Genomic DNA, 20,567 nt, shown 5'->3' on the forward strand with positions numbered 1-20,567 from the left:
TGTAAATTGTCTAAATAAGTTTATGGGCTTTTGAATTTGGAAAGTCATCGCTTATGTGCATTCCATGTATTTAATTTTTGGTAAGCAACAGGCTACATATAGAGTACATGTATTCATTGGGCTGAAGAGCTATTTTTTTTTTTTAACAATATGCTCACCTTAAACTCATATATTACATATTACGTTGATAATAATGGTTTTTCTATGCATGTACATTAGCGGACATTTCTCCATAGTTTATTATTGTGATTTAAAACATACTTTGTGATGAATAATATTTTCTCATTTTCACTCTCAACGTGTTTATTTTGAAAGATGTATTTGTTGATTTACATAGAAATAGAGTGCAAAATCACAATTGTATTCCCTTTTGGAATATTCATACAGCATAATTCCATCTCATTTATTTATAAACAATGAGAATATTGAATAGTTATGACAAATTCTTATAAAATGATTATAAATCTATAAATGAGAACCTGATAAAATGACATTTATTGATTCATTCTGTAATTTTTATTACTAAATATACTACTCTTTTAAAAATCCTTGGAGATGAATTTATTTTGAAAAGCATTTCCCACCATTTCTTTTGGTTTATGACATTTTTAATACCGTTTTTTTAACCAAAAAAAGACCATTTTTCTTTTAGTAATTGCTTCCTTTTTCTGATTTTGTTGCTATGAATTGAACACATGTCTAATTTTAACATTATCAATATAATTTGATGACAGACAATTCCATTCATGCATTGTTTAGATCTGATGGTAAAACAATTCCATCATCTGAATTCAAGCATGTAACGCATCTATGAGAGTTCCTCAAATATAAGAAGCTGACAAAGAAATTATATAAATCACCACCACTAAATAAATTGTTAAAAATGTTCAGGTGTGTGTGTGTGTGTGTGTGTGTGTGTGTGTGTGTGTGTGTATTTACATGGTGTTTTTCATTATACTTCTAATGAACTGTACAGTAAAAATATTTTGATGGCACTCAGTCTAGTTCCAAGCCACACTAGTATACCCTTGCAGTTCTGAATAACTCAACATGAACACAAAAACAACACATTCAAGTGCATGGCAAATGCAAACATGTTTTCTTAAAGTTAAATTTATGATCTGTTCAGAACATACATCAGAGAAATTCTAAAACAATGGTGAAATTAAAGTTCAGTTAAAATTGGAGAGACCTTTATTTTAACTATTTGGAAATCTCAGTCAATGCTAAATATTAATACTATACCCAAAACAATATTCCTTTGAATTTAGCACATAATGAAAAAGTATATTTTCATGATCCTTTGTTCTCAAAATTATTTTTAAAGTGGTACAATGACATATGTCTAGACCATGCTTATGGTCAGTTGGGTCAATGCTCCTTGTTTCTACCCTTATGGCAAATTTCCGTTATGAATATGTCATTTTCATGGATATATCTTGGTAGTTTATTCATTGTTAAAAATGTAACTACTTTTATTAAATATTTCTTCTCAGATATGATGGTAGCAAAAAGTAATATCGGTAAACATTATAGAATATGATGAGTTCATATTTACAGTAGCAATGTGAATTTACCAGTAGCACAGTGAAATGACAGGTGCCTTCTCACTCATAAGTTGTATCTTCAATAGAGAATAAATAAGATACTTATTTCTAAAGAAGCAATGACAGAACAACTGTCTGATTTATGTGAAATAAACTTTATTAATATTGAGGCTCAGTTATGTTTTAAATATGTGACAACTATTTAGAAAAGTTGTATACAGATTTTAGCCATTCTTTTTCTTGTATCAAAATAATTTTTTTTGTAGGAATTTGTAATGGCTTTGTGTAAATCTTGCATTAATTATTTTCTCTTTTTTTTTCTTTCCCACTGTCACTTTTTTTCTTTTTCTTTACTTTCATGTTGTAACTCTACTCTTTTTTTCCTTAATTATTTTATTCTTATTCTATTTTCAAAAACAATTTCCGTCATGCAGATAAATGCTGTGAAGCGAATAAAGGCGAAAATGGAAGCCAGTCATGGCAGCTGAATGCTGCTGGGTTTTCTTTCATTATAGCCCTCAGTTTGTCTTGGATGTTTTAATGTTGTTGTTATATGATATTTACTTTTATGCCCTGCAAATTTACAAGGCTAATCTCATATTATGATGAAAGTTTTTCTGTGGTCCAACTAATTATGCATGTATTTCACTCATGAACAATTAGCCTATTTTCCCTTCCCCAAATTGTCAACCTTTAAAGTAGATAATTTGTCAGAAAATCGCTGAAAGAAATAGAATCAGGATTGTTTCTTCCCGGATGCAGTTCATTGCATAACTTGCTTCATTCTGAAGTTTCCTTTAGTTTCTAAAGTTGACCTTGTTAAATATCATGTCACTCTTACTTGGAACTTAAGCATTTGCTACATCTAATCTTCTCTCACTTGATTATTTTGCAAAAATAATTCAATATCCATGACCATACATTGTATTTTATTATGTAGAATTGTGGATCTTTTATATTGGTTTTAATTGTTATTCTTTTAAATGTAAATTTCCCACTTTATGGACGTTTATAAAATTTCATGGTGTTTACCATTTATATACAACAAAAGCTAATAGCTTTTATTATATTAGATATGTATCCGTACTGTGCTGCCTATTTGCATTTTTTTGACCTAAAATATCATAAGAAATAAAAATGAAATAGTTTTCTTCTTTTAAATTTGAACACTAACTTTAAAATATCCAATTTAGTAATTTAAATATGAATGTGTTTAAAAAGTTGCACTCTGTTCACTGGATATGGATTGTGCTATGAGTTGGCATCGAGTATTGATTTTCTCACAACATATATGCATACTTCTTTATTACAACTTCCTGGACACAAAGGGTCCGTTTTGTTGTAAAGACCAGAGAGAGAAGCAAATATTTTAGCTACTGCTTGCAAGAAGATGAAATTGAGATGAGGAGGTGTTACTACATTTTTCAGAGGAAGCTATATTTGAGGGATTATCACAAGCAATGATGTTAGTGTTCAATTTTCATTCATTATAAAATGAGAAAAGTGTTTTGTGTTTTTCACTTCTAACCACACCCTGCCTAGCAAGTGATTCTTACTACTCATTCAGGACAATTAGAAAGCAAGCAGGTTTATGTATATGACAAGAGTGACCATACTAATGTGCGAAATTAAATTATTGGATTTTGGGCTTTGAGATTCACTCATCAAAAAACTATTTATTTTGTTTCATGAAAGTATTCTTTTACTCCTTAAAACAATAGCTACAGGATCCTATAATGTAAGATCTAAAGCTAGATTTCTCTTTAGTAGTCTGTCATTATCTTTTCTAAACTCTGCTGTCCACTGCTGTCCTTTTTTCTTCTCACCTAGCAACAGACCTTTAGAATGCAGGAGTAACCCAGCCACAGATTAAACATGCTTTTGCTTCCTTCCTTTCTCTTCCACTGAGACAAAGGAATATCCAGACTTATGCAGTTTGGGGAATGTTCTGTTTTTAAGAAGACCATAGCCAACATTTTAAAATTATTAATTAACCAATTATAAGTGCACAGTATGTATTTTTGGAGAAGATATGTAGATTTGTTGGTTACTAATATGTAGAAAGCGCTAGGAAAGAAAAGAGTTCCAATAACTCTTCGAGGAACAATATTTCCTGTTTACCATAATCTGACTGGACCTTTTCAAGAAGATAAATGTTTCCACAAGAAAGTCCGGTAGAAATTATTTAGGCTAGTATATGATAGCAACATAATTTTGTGGAGAATATGGAATATGTCTTTCATAAGATAACAGAGTTGATTTTTTTTATTTAACATTCTACGACTCAAAGTAACCAACAGTGGTATGAAGAATGCTCAAAGTCAAGTTTACATGGTACCTAAAGTGATATTTTGACAGTTGAGAAAAGAATTTAAAATTAAAAATTTATTGTCTCAGCATAATTATTACACTTATTAAATTCTTCATTATTCTTTGTAAACATCTCAGTACAGATCAACTTTTTTTCCTGAACTATTTTTTAGGGGTGGGGGAGGAGCAGAGAGAGAGGGAAAGAGAGAATCTCAGGCAGGCTGCAGACTCCAGGCTCAGCACAGAGCCCAGTGTGGGGCTTGATCTCACAACCGTGAGACCATGACCTGAGCTGAAATAGTAGGATGCTTAACCAACTGAGCTACCCAGGTGCCCCAGATCAAGTTTTTAATCCTGAAATTAATAAGTAACATTTCATTTGACCAAATGTTATGATTAGAAAAGCAGTTATTTTACAGTTCTGAGATATGCATAAATTCTTGAAAATAGATCTTCAGACATCTTAACATACAAGCTCTGTGTTTAGCTTATTTCCACGGGAAATAGGAAAGCACAACATTCTAAACAGTACAGCTAAAACAGTTCAATAAATGAGACCTTAGAGATTACAAATTATCTTCTCAGATTAAAAAAATCTTAATAAATATGCAAATGTTGCTAAATTATCTTTTTAAGTCTCTGAGTTTTAGTTTTGTTATATGCAACCATGTAATCTGACAGTCTAATTAGTATCTATCTATAGGTCTAAATAAAATAAAATCCTTTGCCTGAAACATATAAAATGTGAACTGTGTGTTAAGGTAAGTTTTATGTTAATCATTATATATAATCAGACGTATGTGTCTATGTCTGTTGATGTGTATATCATATCTCCAAATATTAAATCATTCCAGAAGTTTGTTTTGATCATATTATACTGGTTATAAATTTAGGTTGATTTACTTAAGGATGATTATTGTATCCGCATATGGAGCACGAGGATTAACTTCTTATATAAACATGAATATCTCCTTGTTTTTCTCCTCTCAGCTCTTTTCTTGTCTATCTTCTTGTCTCCTTTTATCATTTAATCTTACTGTTTCCTCTACTTCAGACAAAACTCTGATTATTTCTCAGATCACTGGCCTGCCAATACCATGGGCCAGATATGCCAACAGGCTATGCCTAGGAGATAGCAGTAAATTCTTTCTTACGAAACTTCTTACATGGGCAATTTAGGTCAATGGCCATTTTTCATCCTCTTTCTTCTCATATTAGTCATTGGGAATAACTGTATTTTATAAATGCTACACACCTACTGTTTCCAAATAATTACACAAATGAATATATATGTATTCATTAGTGATAGACATGGACAAGGTTAATATGTCTTATGGCTTTATTTTTTTTTTAATTTCTCTCTTTTTTTTTTTAGCCTAAAGTATCTTAAGTGTTTTTTTTAATGCGATAAATACATATAGTCTGGACATTGGATTAACAGTTTTGTATAATTTTAGTTGTATATATAAAATGAATTCATGCACAAATAATTTCATTGCAAATCGTTTTTACTATTAAATACACAGAATTTTTTTAAATTAAGAATTAAAAATGCAAGTACATGCAGTACTTCATAGGTTGTATAGTTTGAGTCAAATGGATTTATGATTATTCATTTATATTTAAGAAAATACAGTATGTAAGACATAATTAATCTTTTTGGGATCTGAATGAACTCTTTTAGATATCTGAAAAGTATTTTATTTCTTAATATGGTATACATACCCTAAGAATGGAAAAGTAAATTTTGAAATTACAAATTATCTTGGTGATTTAAGATATTTATATCACCAATACAATCATTAAGTATGTCTGGGTTTAATTTTCAAGAATAGTTAGGTAATGTTACATATAATAATACTTTCAGTTTGAAGTAGTCGAGAAATCTCTCTAGTCATGTAAAATTATCAGAAAATTTCCACCTGTTTGGTTTTGGTTTAGATATTAGTAGCATTAAGAGCTTTAAATAGTGTGTTACAATACTATGTAAATAAATATTATTTATAATCTTCTTTAGCCCTTATATGGTAATTTTACTTAATGAATAAAGATATAAGATCATGAAGGTCATATCTAATTGTATCATTTTATGTATTTTATTATGGCTCAAAACAACCTTTGAATAAGTACAAATGAAGTAGGTTTTCTCTAATTTTGGCTTGTTTCCTTGCTTCCTTCCTTCTTCCTTTCTTCTTTTTTTCCAATTCATTCTCTCTAATATTCTCTTTCTCTCTCCTATATTCCCTTTTTTTTCCCTCCTCTTTGTCTCTATTGCTCTGTCTTTCTCTCTTTTTCCCACCCCCTCTAGGTTTTGTTTCCTCCTTCTCAATTTCTGACCATGAATGAATAGGGTGTATTTTTTCTACTCCTTTTCTGTTGATCAGCTGGTAAATTTTAAAATCTTAGCATTCGTGGTAGGGATATATATCAGAAAACCTTCTGAAAGGCTAATGCATTGAATGGATAGCTCAAATTTGCATATTTCACATGATTGGAGATGCAGATATTCTACAAACAGACCTTGAAATCATTTCAATATAACTTGAAGTTGGTAAAAATTCCATTTCCAAATCAGCTGTTATGTCATAAAAAAATAGAGAATTATTTAATCACTATTAATACTATAATTCTAATTATATTATAATTCAGAAGATATTAGCAAGTAAATTTCAAGAACTAACTAAACAAACAAACCAAATATCTTTCTAACATCTAATTAACCTGATCTCTTCTGGTTTACTATTTAAATTGGTAGAATTAAAATTTAGAGTTAACATTTTTTTAACTTTTAAATATAAAGCTGTAGTATTATTTCCTTCTCATTTATTGTACTTAAACACTTGATGAAATACATAAAGGTTATAACACTATATTAAGCAACATCTCAATTCTTACCTAAGGTAAAAAAAATCCGTAATCTTAAATCTAATTTAATTGTTCTGAAATAAGACAGAGATAGGAGTTTAATACCAATCCTTTGTTTTCCAAACACCTTTGGTCTTATTATCTTATCTAAGATTATGAGCTGCTTAAAGATTTTTGGTAGTAATCCACTCTTCCTTTATGGCTATTAACTAATTTCACAGCCTAAATTGAAAAAAAGTGAAATAACTAAGGAAAGCACATATGTGTGAGAGTACTATATCTATGCTGATCTGAACTGCAAACTGATGTCCCAATGGCTTCGTTGCTGGACTTTTATTTTACCTAATTTTTAAAGATAGGTTCATTCAAGTAGAATTAATTTTCATTTGAAGTATTAACTAATTGAATGTATTAAGTTTAGGTATATTGTAAAATTTCTTAATGTGTGTATGTTCAAGTTAAATTAAGTTATTCTTTATCATTCCACTTTAATAAAAAGGATAACAGTTACACATTGCGAACACTGCATATATTAAGAGATGGAATCTTTTTCTTAATTATACCATATTTATTTTTATTCTGTATGTGAACTAAATGGATACTATGAAATAAATCTCTTAGCTAATCTTTTTTTTTAATGCAAGCAATTAAAATTGCTATTTTAAGTAACATCCATGATTCATGAACTTCTTTCAGAATATTTATATCTCTCACATCTTACACTGATTTTATGTATAACACTTGTGTTTTAAAGTGACTGTTTCTGACCATTTTAATTACATTTGTTTTCATCATAGCTTATTTTCTTGAAAAAAATGTGCGTTATAAATGTATTGTCTTCAATATCATCTCTTATTTAAAACCCCGACATAATATCCAGCACTATGTGTAATCCTATGCATGTGTTTCATAGTATATTAAATGTCATTTTATTTTCTGTACCTCTGTGTCTCCATTGTTGTAATAAAGAAAACTGAGGAAAAACTTCGTTATATGTGTTTTCTTTATTACTGGTACAAATCTTTTATGTCCTTGTGTGTTTTCATTTCTAACTTGATCAAATCCAAGGTCTCAGTGTGATAAATGTATAATCATTGAGTGACTTCTATTTGGGGATAAATAATATATCATCAGTAGACTCATATTGCAAAAATAATTTAGAAACACTACTAAATACTGTTTCTTTCATAGTAAACTAGTTCCAGAGTCTTCTTAGAAATGTCGATGACTAGTAGGAGGCCAAAGTAATCAGACATTATCTTAATAGAATACAGGAATATAGTTAATAACTTTAATAATGCAAGAATTGTTAAGTAGTTTCCATTGCTAGCAAACGTTTATAAAGGCAGATATAAATACTTAAAGAGATTTTTTAAATCTCCTTGGTTAATGTATTAACTGTAATTCGGTTTAAACATCATAAGAGTAAAGTTGTAGAAAATTACTAGGGTCCGCTGCTCATCCACACCCAAGGTATGAAACAAAAATGGCTTTGGTTTTATTTTTTAACGTGTACTGTGTCACACGCTGTGTGGAATGCCATACGTGCAATATTTCAATCACTCCTCATAAAAACCTCTCGGAAGTAAGTATCATTTCTCTCATGTTTTAGATGAGAACAGTGAGGCCTAAAGAAGTTGAATAATTTATGTAGAGTCACATTTAGAATCCAGGTCCTGTGCTCTTAATAAATCATTACGTTTGTTTTTTGTTTTAGTACTGAATGTGGGTTCAAATGATAATTTTTTTTAGTGTTTATTTATTTTTTTTTTTTTATTTTGAGAGAGAGAAAGAGTGTGCATATGTGTACAAGCAAAGGAGGGGCAGATAGAGGGAGAAAAAATCCCAAGCACTCTCCACGCTGTCAGCACAGAGCCCGATACGGGGCTTGATCTCACTAGTCATAAGATCCTGACCTAAGCTGAAATCCATAGTCGGAAGCTTAACCAACTGAGCCACCCAGGTGCCCCATAAATGATAATTCTTTATATGGAAGTTAAATTGTTTTTATAAAGTGAAAAAAAATTGGTGGCTTAGACATAAATATTTATTTCTCTTATATAAACATCGTCAAGTATTTCATTGCCAGATAAAAATGAAGTAGTATAGAAATTACAAAAGAGAAAATGTTCATTTTCAAGATATGCATTATTTTAAAGCACACTTAATCTTTCTTATTTCGGAATAGCCCACTCTCAAATGTATATCTTAATATGTATCTACCGCCCATTAAAACATATGAGTATACATTTCAAAATGAAAATTTTTATATAGTATCTGTGTTTTGTTATAATTTCTGAACTTCTTTCAATTAAGTAGTTACAGAAGTTTTGTACAGTGGGAGAGAATGAAAGTTAAGTAATTTTTCTTTGTTCTTATTTTTATTTTTCTTGAAACCCCTTGACAATAAGATAGTATCAAATGGGAAGTATCTGGGAATTTCTGGACATTTTTACAGTGACCGTCACAGTAACATTACATTGATCTATTAGCTTTATATTATTTTATTGTTTGCTATTCTCATATTCTAATCAATACCATTATCTTATTATGTCAACAAACTGAGGCTCAGAGAAGCCAAATGACTAGTCATTAACTCTCAGTTTTCCTCTTTGTTTTATCAAACTACACTGAATCTGAGATGGCATAACTAAATCCCTAGTCTATATTTATATGGTCTTGTGTGTTTGGCCTAGTTCCTTTGATTTCTTCTTGATTGCCTCATAGGAAAAAAGGCCATGTGTTAACTAACCACATTTCCCTCCAGTAATCATGGTACTTCAACAAGTCAGCTTATCTTTCTTTCTCCAACTCCTACACATGGCTTTTCTCCCATGATCACTGTAATAAACTCTCAGTTTACAACCCTAAAAGGATATCAAGTTAAATTTAATCACTTTATGATTTTTAAATATTTTCTGAAAGTATTTTATAAAATGGCTTTTTTACATTGTTTGTAGAAATAGGTCATTTTCTATTAATATGAAATATTTTTACCTACTGTCTAATAAAAACTAAAACAGATATTTCCATATCAGCATCTGCCCTTTCCATTTTAAGAAATCAAAATAAATGGCTTCAAAAAAGAATTTTTATAGTGGTTCCATGCTTGCTATTCTACTGATTTCTCATTTATTATTACAAAAAGAAATATTAAAATATTTAAAAATTCATAGTATAATAAATATAGACTTTTTTCCTGCTTAAATATGGTTAACAAGAGTAAAAATTAGCTCCTCAAACTGCCATTTCTGTTTTGAGGAATCTATGAACAATAACTTTCAATTTGCTGTCATTTCTACATAATGTCACCAAGGCTAAGCCAGATAGATACGTTACCTGGAAAGTTAAATGCAAAACTCTCTGATGTTCTTGAAAAATGAAAAGAAAAATATTCTGCTTCCCAGTGCTTATTGGTGGAAAACAGACGAAAATATTTTGGGGTTTTTATATACTAAGCCTGAGACTTACTGTCCCATCAGAGGAAAGTTTATTTAAGGAAATAGAAATATTTATTTACAGCAAGATCTGGTCTGGTTCATTGGTGGGTCCCATCATACAAAAATAGGAAGTTGAAAATGTTTTAAGACTTTCGCATGTGTTAGTAATCACCTAAGGTGTCATTTTTTTTTTTTTTTTAATGCTTATTTACTTTTAAGAGACAGAGACAGAGACAGAGACATAAGCAGGGGAGGGGCAGAGAGACTGAGACAGAATCCGAAGGAGGCTCCAGGTTTGAGCTGTCAGAACAGAGGTCAACATGGGGCTCGAATCCACCGACCATGAGATCATGACCCGAGCTCAAGTTGGACACTTAACCGACTGAGCCACCCAGGGCCCCCCTAACATGTCATTTTTTTTAAGTATTAAATGACATAAAAGATTGTGTATTGTGTTTATAGACATTCTCAGTAAATCCAGGCCTGTTAGCCATTCCTTGGAAGATTTTAAAAGTAGGACACTGTATTTTTTTCCTCCATTTTTTTAGATACACTTTACTTTTTAGAGAAGTTTCGGGTTCACACCAAAATTGAGAGAAATCTACAGAATTCTCATATACTGCCTGCCCCAATACATGTATAGCCTCCCCTCCATTATGAACATGGAGAATGGTACATTTGTTACAATCTATGAACTTGGATTGACACCACTGACATCATTTTTACCTAGAGTCCATACGTAGTTTGCATTAAGATTTACTCTTTGTGTTGTCATTATATGGGTTTTGATGAATGCATAATAAAATGTACCCACTATTACAGTATTATACAAAATAGTTTCCTACCTTAAAATTCCTCTGTATTCTGCCTTTTCATCCCTCTTTCTCTCCTAACCCTTGGGAACCACTGATATTTTTAACTGTCTCGATAGCTTTTCCTTTTCCAGAATGTCATATAGTTGGAATCATATGGTATGTAGCTTATTCAGATTGGTTTCTTTCACTTAGTAATGTGCATTTAAGGTTCTTTCATGTTTTTTTTTTTTTTTCATGATGCAATGGCTCATTTCTTTTTAGCATTGAATAATATTACATTGTCTGGATGTACCATTTTATCTATTTACCTAGGGAAGGATATCTTAGATGTGTTTTTAAAATATATTTAAAGTCTGCACTTTTATTTTAGAGTTGAAATATCCTACACAATATATTATTTAGATGCACTAAATATACATGATAAGTGGCCCTACAAGTTTGGGTGTTTAATTATAAAAATGTAACTTGATTTTTTATATAATCCTAATGCAGAAATTGAAGTCTCTAAAACAATATAGTGAGTGTCTAAAACTGGGCATTTTTCAAAACCGAACGTGATAAATTCCTTGGGAAATAATACCATTCATATTTTTCATTTATTGTCATATATTTATAAAATTCAAAAGTATGTATGTTTAATAATTTCATAATAGATTAAGCATCTTAGAATTTCAACAAAAAATTGTAAAATATTAGTTGTAGTTTAATATTTTAAGGGTGACATTCAATTTTGCAATATAGTCTTTAAGAAAAAAGGTATTTTCTATTTTGTGAAGGATTTTACTTTCTCTATATGGAACAGCCTTTTAATATTAACAGAAAATACATTTAGCCAGTTAATAGTTGAACCAAGGAACTAAAATTTAAATTATCCAGTTCCTTAACACTGACTAATGTCTCTTTTGATCTTACTCATTCTAATCAAAGAAGCTTCATTTCTTTTGTGCCAATAAAAACCTTCATTATCTTCGTTATCTTAGGAGAAACACTGTAAATCACCTTTACCAAAGGAATCTGAATATGTATCATAAGACTTAAACTGCATATAGAAAAAGTATAGAGTTAGTGAGATAAGCATAAATTTGAAAAGTAACAGTTCAAATAAGTAATTATGATGTAAAATATTTTATATCTCTTCATTTCACTTTTTGAGAAGGCTATGTAGCCAGTGGTCTCTGTTCCAACATATGTAACAATTTGAAATGTCAGCTAGATAGGAGCATAGGTATTCTGTTGTGCAAAGACTTTAGCTGTTTCACAATTTGTCACGGTTTATCATTGCAACAGATTTATAAGGACACTTAAAAATATGCCTTTCTAAAGTTTTCAGCTATCTGAAACATTTATCAGCAAAGTGCTGTTATATATTAGTTTTTTGCCAATTCTTTTTCAAAATTAGTACGGCTTATTTCTTTAATTCCTTTTCTTAGATTAAAAATATTGCTTTAACTTTTTCGAAGGATGTGGCAAGTTTCCAACAACACTCCCATAGAAGAATATTAACTTTATATATTAAATTGTTTATTTTTATAGGAAACTCTTTTCAAAACATAAATACTAAGACCTTAGGGGGTATTAGGTAGGTGTTAAAAAAAGTGAAGGTGATGAGCCACTTGCATTGTTATTCCATACAGAATAATTATTCATGATTGTAAATATATATGATAGAAATTATAATATTTATCATATACAGTCTCTATTTTTAAAATATATTAACGGATACTAATTATCTAATGCTAATTCAATCACTAATCACTTGTTATAGGCTAAGCCTATTTCCTACTTTGGACACCTAGCAGGCGTTGACAAGCCTGTGTGCATGATGGAAATGGGCGTGGAATAAGAAAGGGGGAAGCCTGGACAGACATTCTGAGCCATAATCCCAGGCCACTCTAGCTCCCTCCTGACCATTGCAACAGATTCTGTTTCCTGTCTACAACTCTCTACTATCTTTTGGGAAAAGCTCACTTTTGATGGTGGTGGTGTTTCTCAATTTATTTTGGCTGATCTGTTTATATAGAGAGTTTTATAATTATAAATACCATTTATATAATATACATGTTTACAATTCCCTTCCCATTACTAAATCAAATATCTTTAACTAGCCAACTGTCCTGCCCCAAATCACATAGTAAAAATAGATAAATAAATAAATAATAAATTTTGTGCAGCCTTTTTACCCTACCTTCTCCCAAATAATAATTCCTAGTAGGGATAAGTGATTGAAGGGAAATTTTGATTATCATTGACTATGTGTGTGTGTGTGTGTATTTATATATATATAAATTTTTATACATATATGTTAAAATAGTTATAAATGTAACAGAACATTTTGACATAATAATCAAAATGACTAAAAAATGGAGACACAGTAGTCAGAAATAGGTGATGTAAAATACAACCTTCACCATCCCCCGCTAAAGATATTTAGTAGTAAGCAATAAACAATCTACATCAATACTGTTTAACTGACTACCTATGAAAGACATGACCACTTTATTAAAATGTACTGAAATAGCTTGAGGATTTAAAACATAAATAACAACAATAGGCTTTGTTAATATATTTGAATAATACCAAAAACTATTGATGAATTTTAATTATACTATTTAAAATCTGAAAACTTCAACCTTTTAATGTGTGGATGCACAAACAGTATTATCAAGGAATAAGAAAGCTAGAAAATCATACAAAAAGGAACTTCCGCATAAGTATTAATGTCTGATATGAACTTTTATAATTTGTTTTTAGATAATTTAAACAGGTCCAATAAGCTCAATAGATGTTCCTTTAATACACAGAAAGTTACTTTTGTGTGATCCTAAAAATTAAAAATCTGTCAAACTGGTCGCAATGCACTTACAAATAAGGCAATTTCATACAGTTATATACTTCTCTCATCCTTATAACCTTATGATTTTTAATATATTTTTAAGGATTTTAAAATTTAAAATCCCCAAATTCTTTCCCCAAAATGCAATTCCTTATAAAAGACTGAAGTTTTCTTTTCACTGATAATAATACTCTTTCATAGCCATCACAAATATTACTAGCACCACATACTTTTTTTTCCTTTACATTGTTCATCGAAAACTGCATGCCAGAAATTACATGTTGTGCCCACACAGTTTTCATTCAGCTAGTTCACTAAGCAGTTAAATATCTGAATAATATGAACTTGAGTGATCTTGAAAAGTTGCTACTAACTGCATTTTGTCAGGAAGCTGAATGAAGCAAATGCTTTCTTTATCTCACGAATACTATAAGCTGTCCAAGAGGGAACAAGATTTGACAGAGTAAAAGATTAGAACACAAAAGAAGTACAGTCTTTATTTTATGGAGGAGGTTTTGATTCACTTAGCAATAATCTTTTGAAAATTTCAATCTTTTTTTTATTCCAGTGAAGACAAATGTGTCTAAAATGTGCAGAATAACCAGAGCCATAAAAGTAACAACAATGATAACAACAACAAAAAAATCTAATGGTAAAGAGGGCAAATGAATTACAGAAGTGAATACTAAAAAAAAAAAAAAATGTGTGTATATATATGTGTATATATATATATATATATATATATATATATTCCAGTGCCCAAACCAAGCAAAAATCAATTTCACCTATCATAGACCATAAGCATTTTTAATAATTCCCTTGCTTTCATTTTTTAATATCACTCTTAACAAGGATAAATATATATATATATATATATATATATATATATATATATATGAGAGAGAGAGAACGGTCAGAGGGGAGGGGGAGGGAGAAAGAGAGAAAGAGAGAGAGAGAGAGAAGGAGGGAGAGAATCCTAAACAGGCTCCATGCCCAGCATTAGTGGGAGCTGGGGCTCAATCCCATAACCCTGTAATCATGACCTGAGCCAAAATCAAGAGTTGGACATTTCACCAACTGAGTCATTCAGGCATCCCAAAAAAGACTTTAATTTGACATACAGAAGTATGGGAATGACCAAAAGATAATTTGCTATATGAAATATGAATAAATAAAGGAATAACATTAAACAAATCATGTTGAGTTCTAGCTACAGTGAAATGCACATCTAAAGCCAGAAGAATGGTGGGGTGCCTGGGTGGCTCGGTTGGTTAAGCGTCCAACTTCGGCTCAGGTCATGATCTCATAGTTTGTGAGTTCGAGCCCCGCATCAGGCTCTGTGCTGAGCCTGGAGCCTGCTCCAGATTTTGTGTCTCCTTCACTCTCTGCCCCTTCCCTGCTCTCTCTCTCTCTCCTTCAAAAATAAATAAAAACATTTAAAAAATTTTAAAATCAGAAGAATGAAAATGATCTTAAAACTTAGGCCTTAATGAAGACAGTTTATCAAAAGCAGTAATAAAAAAACACATAATTTTTATTTTTATGCATCATCATTCATAAATGTTAGCAATATTCAAATGTTTAAGCTTCTAAAATCTAGGAAAGTTTTGGGTAAAAGTGGAGAAGTTCTAATTTTTTTAAAAAACATACTATAAGCAAATAACAAAAATAAGTTACTATAAACAAATTGAGCATAAAGTAATAAGTATTACAAATGAAATAATAACACATTTGGACAGTTCTTTGGAATTCCCAAACTGCTTTCATAATATGATTCTCAAAGAATACTTTAGCTAGGATATGTGAGAATTATTATGAACATTTTGTCAACAATGAAACAGAATAAAATTGTAATTATGATTTAGATATATCTAATTGTAGTGTGTGAGCAACAAAATGTATGAACAATACATTGCATTGCATTGCACCTTTCAAAGTATAAATATGTTCTAAAATATTACCTGCTAATAATGTAAATGAAAAACATATACCTTAGGAGGGTACATTCCATTTTTCTCAGGGTGTATGGGGAAGTAATTTAAAAAGTGGCTTAGAGGGGACAAAGAATATAAAATCCAATTATAGTTGCTCTTAAGTTTCTGTTTGATTTTTAAATGTGTTTAAATTTATGGAAAATGGTATGTTTAATCCTCCTTGCTGATGCAAAGGATGATGTTCTCCTTCTTTCTAATTAATGCAGACCTTTGAAACCTCGGAAGTTCAAGCCTTTGTTTCAAATAGGGAAATTAAATAGGAATCAAAATGGACTGAATCCATCAATTTGGGACGACCATCAGGCACCATAAATGCAGGAGGCCCATGGTCATGACACAGAAGAGAAATGTGGTTTCTGGAGAAATAGAAATAGTGTAACATTGTACTCAGAAAATATCAGTGGTTTTAACATTTCCCTCTTTAATAGTGAATTTTATACTAGGAATAAATCAGAGTTTACTTTTTTTTTTTTCTATTTGTGATTACACCTATTGAGGTAATCTGAAAGTCATGTTGTTTCGAATGTACAAAAAGAGATATTTGGAATCAGTTTTTCTAAATACCTAAAATATATAAATATCACATTTATTTATTTATTTAATGTTTATTTACTTTTGACAGAGAGAGAGAGACAGAGCATGAGTGGGGGAAGGTCAGAGAGAGAGGGAGACAGAGAATCTGAAACAGGCTCCAGGCTCTGAGCTGTCAGCACAGAGTCTGACACGGGGCTCGAACTCACAGACCGAGAGATCATGACCTGAGCTGAAGTTGGATGCTCAACCGACTAAGCCACCCAGGCGCCCTTATAAATATCACATTTATACCTGTATGCCTGATTCCCCATTTAGTTTAACCGAGAGAAGACTATCAAGTCCAAAGACAAATCTTACCTAATGTAGGTTCTGTTTAGCAGATCTAGTATTCACAGTAGGGAATAGAAAGACTTGTAAATGCATAATAAGACATTTCTCTACACAACTCCATAGGGCTGGAAAATATTATTTTCTTTCTTATATTATGTCAAGGAATACAAAAGATTCAGCTTTGTGTGTACTAGGGGAATACTGTGATTAGACTTTATTTTCAGTGTCCCCTCATTTTTAAAATTGTGAAGCTTATTAAAAATTTTATATCTTTTTTTTTTTTACATTTATTTATTTTTGAGAGAGCGTGGGCAAGGGAGGGGCAGAGAGAGAGGGAGACACAGAATCCAAAGCAGGCTCCAGGCTCCGAGCTGTCAGCACAAAGCCCGACACAGGGCTCGAACCCATGAACCTGTGAGATCATGACCTGAGCTGAAGTCGGATGCTTAACCGACTGAGCCACCCAGGTGCCCCAAAACATTTTATATCTTTTTTTAAAAAAATATTTTTTTGTTGAACCAGTCTGGATGCTTGTCTCATTTCTATACTTTTGTTATTTCTGTTACATTTTTTTATTCTTTGTTAATCTGGGGGACCCTAAGGAAAAAATCACAAAACATAAATTTAATTTACCAACTTAAGATCATTTCCAAGTCTGTAAGTGACAGGTGATTTTTGAAAACAGTTTGTCTAACATAAGACAATGAGACACTGTGTGAAATCCTTAGGGATGGTAGTTGGTTTTTAAATTAGTGCAATGCCTTTTTTTTTTAAGGATATATTACCCTAGAGTGTGCCTTCTACAATACAAGATTACCACAACTCTAGTGAAAGCCCTTACTATTAAACCTATGCCATTGTTAATATAAAAACCTTAATCTTTTGTTCTTTATGTTTTGTGGAATTCGGTGAATGAAATTAAAGTTTAGGAACTTATGCTTCATAGTAAAAAAGGACTTAAAAGGCTGTATAATAAGCCTAAAGGTTTATGTTAATATTTATTAGTTCTATTTTAGTATATACATCAGGAAACCCATCTAGTTCTACACTAAGTTAGCAGGCACTTAATGAAAGTTTGCGAAGCATAAATGGTTTGATAGTCCTTTTTTTTTTTAAATTATGCAACCACAAAGTCTTTAGACAATCCAGATGTCTGATTTTACAGTAACTGACCATTGTGGCTCCGATGGAGTCCAACTGCAGAAAGAGGCCTCCTCCTCTTTTCCCATAGCACATAGGACATGTACATGTAAACATGTACGTGCATAGAATACACCTAGATTTTCCATAAATCACGTGATGTTTGACAATGAGTTTCCTGAACAGGATGAGGAAAGAACACATAAACAGGAGAAAAGTAGATCTCCTGAAATTGTAGGAGGATATTGCACCTAGCAAGGTTATGAGAAACACCCAAAATGGATGTTGAATGTCTTCTCGTTTTTCATACTTAAACTGTTTACTTACTGATATTTAGGAATATCTCTTATGAAAATAGCCACCACTCTTCTGGGAGCAAAAATGAAATTTCCATTTTTAAGACTTTTTAATTAAAATTTTTTTTCTTCATGTCTATATTATCTTTCCAACTCTGAAAACCACTTTCAATCTATTTGGAGATTATATGTAGACACAGAAAAATATTTAAATAAAATAGTAAACTATTTAAGGAGTCAAAAACCAAGGCTAGTTGTGTGAATATAGTATACTCCTTCTTGAAAAACTAGTATTATCAAATCTAATAAATTTCATGGAAATTAATTCAGTGTTTTAGTAGTGAGTTAATTTCTACAATAGACACATGCAGACAGACATGCATGTGATAAATTTAAAATGCAGTTCTTTTTTTTTTTCTAATTTTAACACTTTGATTTTATGTTTTTATTGCAATTTGGACGTGAGTACATAAAGGTCTGGGGACTTATAGTGATTCACCTGTACAATTTCTAGATTTCACAGGAAGGAAGGGTAGCTGGGAGGAAAGTTATAGAAATTCAGTTAGACCATTTCTAATATTCACTTTGATAAAATATATACCAAAAAATAGATGTTTAAATTTTATAACTCTTAAATTACTTATTCTTATTAAATTCTAATATAAAATTAGAATATAAAAAGGCTTTTTTTTTTCAAAGAGCAATACAAAATGATCACTAAAAAGAGACCTAATAGCAGGAATATATAAATAGATGATTTCCATTGTTGTGTATCATTTAAATAGTTGTTCCTCCTCTAGCAGTGTAAGGGGAAATGGACATTTTCTGGAAGGAAACTACACACTTTAATTTAATCTCTATATTTTATTCCTCTCCTGATTATTTGATGATGAATATACAACATAAATCTAACACAGGTATAAACGATATAAAACCTGAATCTAAATGGTCTTCGTACTGATCTAATAGCAAAGGTTATCCAGTGACTCTGGCCACTGTACTCGCTCAATTTTCTTATCTGTAAAGTAGAGCTGAAAACATTGTTTTCCTATGTGATGGAGTAATAAAAATGATCATAAAAATACCATGTATGATAAAGCACATGTATAGGTATTCTGGAAAGCTAAAAAAGAAGAGTTGAATTTAAAACACTTTAGGGGCGCCTGGGTGGCTGAGTTGGTTAAGCTTCTGACTCTTGATTCTGACTCTTGATTCAGCTTGGTTGTGATTTTGAGGTGGTGAGTTCCAGCCCCACACAGACTCTGCGCTGACAGCATGGAGCCAGCTTGAGATTCTCCCTCTTTCTCTGTTCTTCCCCCATTCGTACTCTCTCTGTCATTCTCAAAATAAATAAACTTAAAAAAAATAAAAAACTATAACCCTTTAAATGATTGTTATGCTCAGTTTCTGTTGGTTAAATAATTAAAACTATAATTAATTTTTGAAAAATTTTTTAATGTTTATTCATTTTGAGACAAAGAGAGACAGAGCACGAATGGGGGAGGGGCAGAGAGAGAGGGAGACACAGAATCAGAAGCAGGTTCCAGGCTCTGAGCCATCAGCCCAGAGCCCCACGCGGGGCTCGAACTCACGGACCGCGAGATCGTGACCTGAGCTGAAGTCGGATGCTCAACCGACTGAGCCACCCAGGTGCCCCAAAACTATAATTAATTTAAAAAGAAATAATTTTCTGTATGTTACTGGGAAAATAAGTCATTGCTAATCCCTAAATCCTGGCGATGTAATTTTACATATGGTCATGATTTTGTCTATGAAAAAGCCGAAGACAAATAAACTTCCACACCAGAGTAAATAGGTGGCAGAAAAAATAAAAATAAAAACATTAGAAAATTTAACTTTCATAGTTATTGTAGCCTAATCTCATGGGATGTGGGAAAGTATTAGCATTTAAATATATTCATAAGCCAATTAAAAAAACACAGCTTTCAAAAGAAAATATTATTATATTACACATATTATTATATATTACATATATTACAAATATTATATATATATAATATACATTATTCAAAAGAAAATATTATATATTACATAAACCCACTTGATGTCCATCCTATCCTCTGCAACGACAAAAAAAATTTTGGTTTTCCATAAAAATAACTTCCAGTAACCTTCAAAAATTTTAATCATAAGTTTAAAAGGTATAGTTTTGTTTCCCTAGAAAAAAAGTAATAGCTATTTTAGCATCAATATTCCTTTACCATAAGGTGCTTTACAAATATGTTTCTAAGAGCTTTTCTAAAGATAGAAATGAAGCAGATCAATATACTGGTTTAATGCTAAAAAGATCACAAATAAAATATTTATCATTTAAAAGCTAACTAGCCAAATCTATGGGGAAAAAATATGACTGTATTCTCAAGAGAATAGTGGTTAATAAGCGATAGTATCCCACCTTAGGCTGCTGATAAAAGAAATATGTTTACAGACTAATTTAACTTT

At 31.0% G+C, this 20,567-nt stretch overlaps 1 protein-coding gene across 2 annotated transcripts in view; it reads left to right on the forward strand.

The window, feature by feature from the left end:
* Positions 1-20,567, forward strand: part of NCAM2 (neural cell adhesion molecule 2) — a 526,095-nt gene that overhangs the window by 482,171 nt on the left and 23,357 nt on the right. The window contains exon 16 of one of the 2 annotated variants that reach the window (XM_086675773.1): positions 1,982-7,710. The exons of the other annotated variant lie outside the window; for it this stretch is intronic. Within the exon in view, the coding sequence (XP_086531899.1) occupies positions 1,982-2,088 (107 nt within the window). The 3' untranslated portion in view covers positions 2,089-7,710. Of the gene's footprint in view, positions 1-1,981; positions 7,711-20,567 lie in introns of those variants that run through there. 2 annotated transcript variants of the gene reach the window in all.

The sequence above is a fragment of the Puma concolor genome, chromosome C2, assembly GCF_028749965.1.
Source record: "Puma concolor isolate L17-30 chromosome C2, mPumCon1.1.hap2, whole genome shotgun sequence".
Classification (NCBI taxonomy): domain Eukaryota; kingdom Metazoa; phylum Chordata; class Mammalia; order Carnivora; family Felidae; genus Puma; species Puma concolor.